This window comes from Silene latifolia, chromosome 11 (assembly GCF_048544455.1).
Source record: "Silene latifolia isolate original U9 population chromosome 11, ASM4854445v1, whole genome shotgun sequence".
Taxonomy (NCBI): domain Eukaryota; kingdom Viridiplantae; phylum Streptophyta; class Magnoliopsida; order Caryophyllales; family Caryophyllaceae; genus Silene; species Silene latifolia.
This window is the reverse complement of record NC_133536.1, coordinates 206,509,457-206,513,106: the sequence shown is the minus strand read 5'-3', so window position 1 is coordinate 206,513,106 and position 3,650 is coordinate 206,509,457. Positions and strand designations below refer to the sequence as shown.

General features: G+C 31.8%; 1 protein-coding gene across 1 annotated transcript; it reads left to right on the top strand.

The window, feature by feature from the left end:
• The first annotated feature begins 740 nt into the window (after positions 1-740).
• On the top strand, positions 741-2,970 carry LOC141615393 (uncharacterized). Its single transcript, XM_074433768.1, has 2 exons — positions 741-2,688; positions 2,827-2,970. Exons 1-2 carry the CDS (start codon positions 1,713-1,715, stop codon positions 2,859-2,861), a joined length of 1,011 nt encoding a protein of 336 aa, XP_074289869.1. The 5' UTR covers positions 741-1,712; the 3' UTR covers positions 2,862-2,970.
• The last annotated feature ends 680 nt before the right edge of the window (positions 2,971-3,650 follow it).

Sequence of the window (3,650 nt, the reverse complement as noted above, 5' to 3'; positions counted from 1 at the left end):
TAAGTTTTTTGAGAAACCGTGTCACAATAGATTTATTTTGAGCCTCTTTACAATTTGAAGTGAAAAGGTATAGAAAGTCTTAAAATCGTGAAGAATGATGTAAATGGTTCACTAATAAAACTGATCACAGTCCATTGATAAAATTGGGAGCTCATTATGGAACCGGTGCTAAACAAAAGAGCTATTTTGTGGGACAAAATCAACAATAAAATATACCCCTTCTGTCCCAGTTATTTGTTTAGCTATTTTATTTTGGATGATCCAGTCAATTGTTTATCATTTTATTTTACAAATGTATTTGATGGTCAATTTGGATCCTCCATACTTAATTTGATCCACTTAACATCCAATAATTAACACCCTCTTATTCCCTTAATCTTTGTACCAAAATCGAAAGTAAATAAAGATCGAGACAAAGGAGGTATCTATTATAAAAAAAACACATAAAGAGATAGGAGACTAATGGTATTTCATTCCTAAGAATCTATGTAATTTCAAATAATTCATCCGGAAGGAAAAAAAAAAAAAGATCAGTCTTCAAAATATTAATTAGGAGTCAAACTCTGAAATTAGAACCCTAAACCCTAATTTATGGCAAGGACAAAAGGGGACAGCAAGTTAAAGGTCTACTACTAGTTTTTTTAACAATAAAAGTACAGAAATGAATGAAAAAAAATCACCATCACTAATCACTAAAATTTGAAAAATAATAAAGGAAATTTTAAGGTGAAAAAATAATCACATGCATTTGTCCATAAACTACCAAAAACATTGATTAAGACTTGAGCTCAACATTTCTCAAAGAAAAAAAGGCAACCAAAATCCAACAATATATTCTTAGCAAGCAACAATTTAACCCAAGTAATAACAAGTAAGATACTCAATCAACAATTTCAATATCATCTTGATCTCCCTATTATCTTTTATTTGTCTATTTTACCTATTCGGATTGCGTAAACATATCAGATGTTAGCCGATTTCAAATCATTTTCCGACTAATCAAGGTTGGCATTATCTTGTTGAGCTACATTGTAAGCTTGAGTGGGTGATTTTGAGAGGCAAGTTTAATTTGATATTTGTTCATTTAGATCTGGTTTGTGAGTTGCTATGCTATAGTGCAACAATGGTGGGCTCAAGCTCAAATATCTCACATCATCGAATCTTATTAAGCTTTGTGTCAATTTTTCCTCCACAAATCAACTCTATATACAATAGGTAAGATTTTGAAACCTAAAATTTATTCATCCACTTAAATTCCAACACCATTTTTAAAAACCTGTTTATTTTTTTAATCCCAAGGGTTTTAATTTTTTTGGCTTTCATAGAATACACACATTTTCTATTTATGTCAAAAATAATTTAGTTTTTTTAATTGCTCTTATTAGTAGTAACATTTATGTTTCCAAAAAGAGTTTGAAATCCCAACATTTTCTATTTATGTCAATTTTTTTTAATTGCTCTTATTAGTAGTAGCATTTATGTTTCCTAAAAGAGTTTGAAAACCCAACATTTTCTATTTATGTCATAATGTTTTTAGTTTTTTTTACTTGCTCTTACTAAAAGAGTTTAAAAACCCTTATAACAAAAAATCAAATTATTATTTTTTGATAAGTAATAGTCTAATTAATAAGGATTTAAACATACCAATAAGTCAATAACTCTCTTATTTCTTCATAAAATTAAACAAATTAATCAAAAGGGTGTGGAAAACAATGTTCCCTTTTATGAACAATTCATATCCTCTATACTACAATCAGTCTCCATCTTTTGCTACACCTGAAAACAACAACAATTCCTTTCAACATCACCAAGATTTATATAGTGATTATTACTTAATGCCTTCAAATATAATTCCTCCAAATTCCGAAAATCCGGTCATCGACACATTGCTATCAGAAGCTCCAAATTACCCTTTTTCAAGTATGAACAAGCAAAATTCAAGTAAAAAAACAAATGGCAAGAAAGATAGGAGTGCTAGTAGACATACAAAGATTTGTACTGCTCAAGGGGTAAGAGATCGGAGGGTAAGATTGTCAATTGACATTGCTCGCGAGTTCTTCAACCTTCAAGACATGCTAGGGTTTGATAAGGCAAGCAAAACCCTAGGATGGCTTATGGAGAAGTCTAAGGATGCAATTGGTGAGCTCACTATGACCATCAACAAGAGTAATGAGACTAATATAGATGATCGAATAATCGAGGAAAAAGATGAAGATGAAGATTACCAAGATGAAGAACATGAGGAACAAGTATTAAACACAAAAGGGTCATTTACAAAATGTGGCAAGAAAAAGAAATGTGTTGATCAAAGACCTCAAAATGATGAAAAGGCGATAAGGAGGACGAATAGAGCTATGGCTCGAGAACGAGCAAGGGAAAGAACTAAAACTAAGAAGACAATCAATGATCACAATGGTTATTTACATTTGGAGAGTTCAATTCATCACCAAAATGATCAACAACAAGGAGTTGATGAACAAAATATGTTGATGAACAAAGGGATTAGTGTAGGAGAATCAATTGTGGTAAAGAGCAATTCAAAAGAAACAACTCTTAATTATTACAATTATGATATGATTACAAAGGATAATTATCCATTGGGTTATTATAATTATTACAATGATGATCAACTCGAAAAATTCGAGATTGGAAGCTTGTCATCTTTGAATGTCATCAATCTTTCCACAGGTTCGATTTTTTTCCAACTCTTCTTAGTGTTCTTCCTTATTTTCTACGAAAAATAGGAAGAACGCGATGAAATTGAAAGAGTAACTCGTATGATAGCGGTTATATATTAGTAATTGTGTTTTGTGTGTTTTATTACAGAAATTCATATCAATACAAACTCATGGGATAAATAAAGGAGCAGAAAATCTGAGCAAACAAGCAGATGGCCTGGAAGTTTATGTACATACATTTATGTAAGCACTTTAATTATTTCTTAAATGGTAGAGGCCCGATTTCTCAATTTATTCCGCCTTGTTAGATCTATATTTCCTTTAATAGTACTCCGGCGATGATTTTATTCCTTAAAGCTCCCCCTCACACTATTGTCCCTTAGGCTTGAAGAGTAAATAAGGCATGACTCTATCACCGGCCTTGTGCTGAAATTCCGATTTGTGAGAATAAGAGACTCCAAGATATGAGCTTGGGGTCTCGGTCTCAGAACCCTTGATGAATATATATCATTACCGTCTAAAAGTCTAAATTGGTGATTAAGGCCGAGTCCAATTAATGGTTTTGTATCTTAATATAAGGATTATCACGATGCTATGGAAAATGAACAATTGCTATTAAAAGAAGTTAAAACTTTAGCTTGCTAAACTCAAGAGTAAGAATTTGAAAGTTATACTCAACTAACAGATGCATTACCTTGATCTCCATTCATCGAAAGCTTCCGTCATAGCAAGGTTAGGGAGACGAATATATATATAAGAAATTTTATCCTTGTGTTAGCAACACAAAAAAGTTATGTCCAAATTCCGAGGGCATCACAAGATTCACAACAAAGCTAAGAGAAATAGAGTCTAATTTCAATTCATAATCCTAAAGAGTAAACACTTAGCTTACTCCCTCTGTCCCAGTAAATACTTTACACTTGATTGTTTTGTGCGAGGAAATAAAGTAAGTGTAAACTATTGACTGAGACG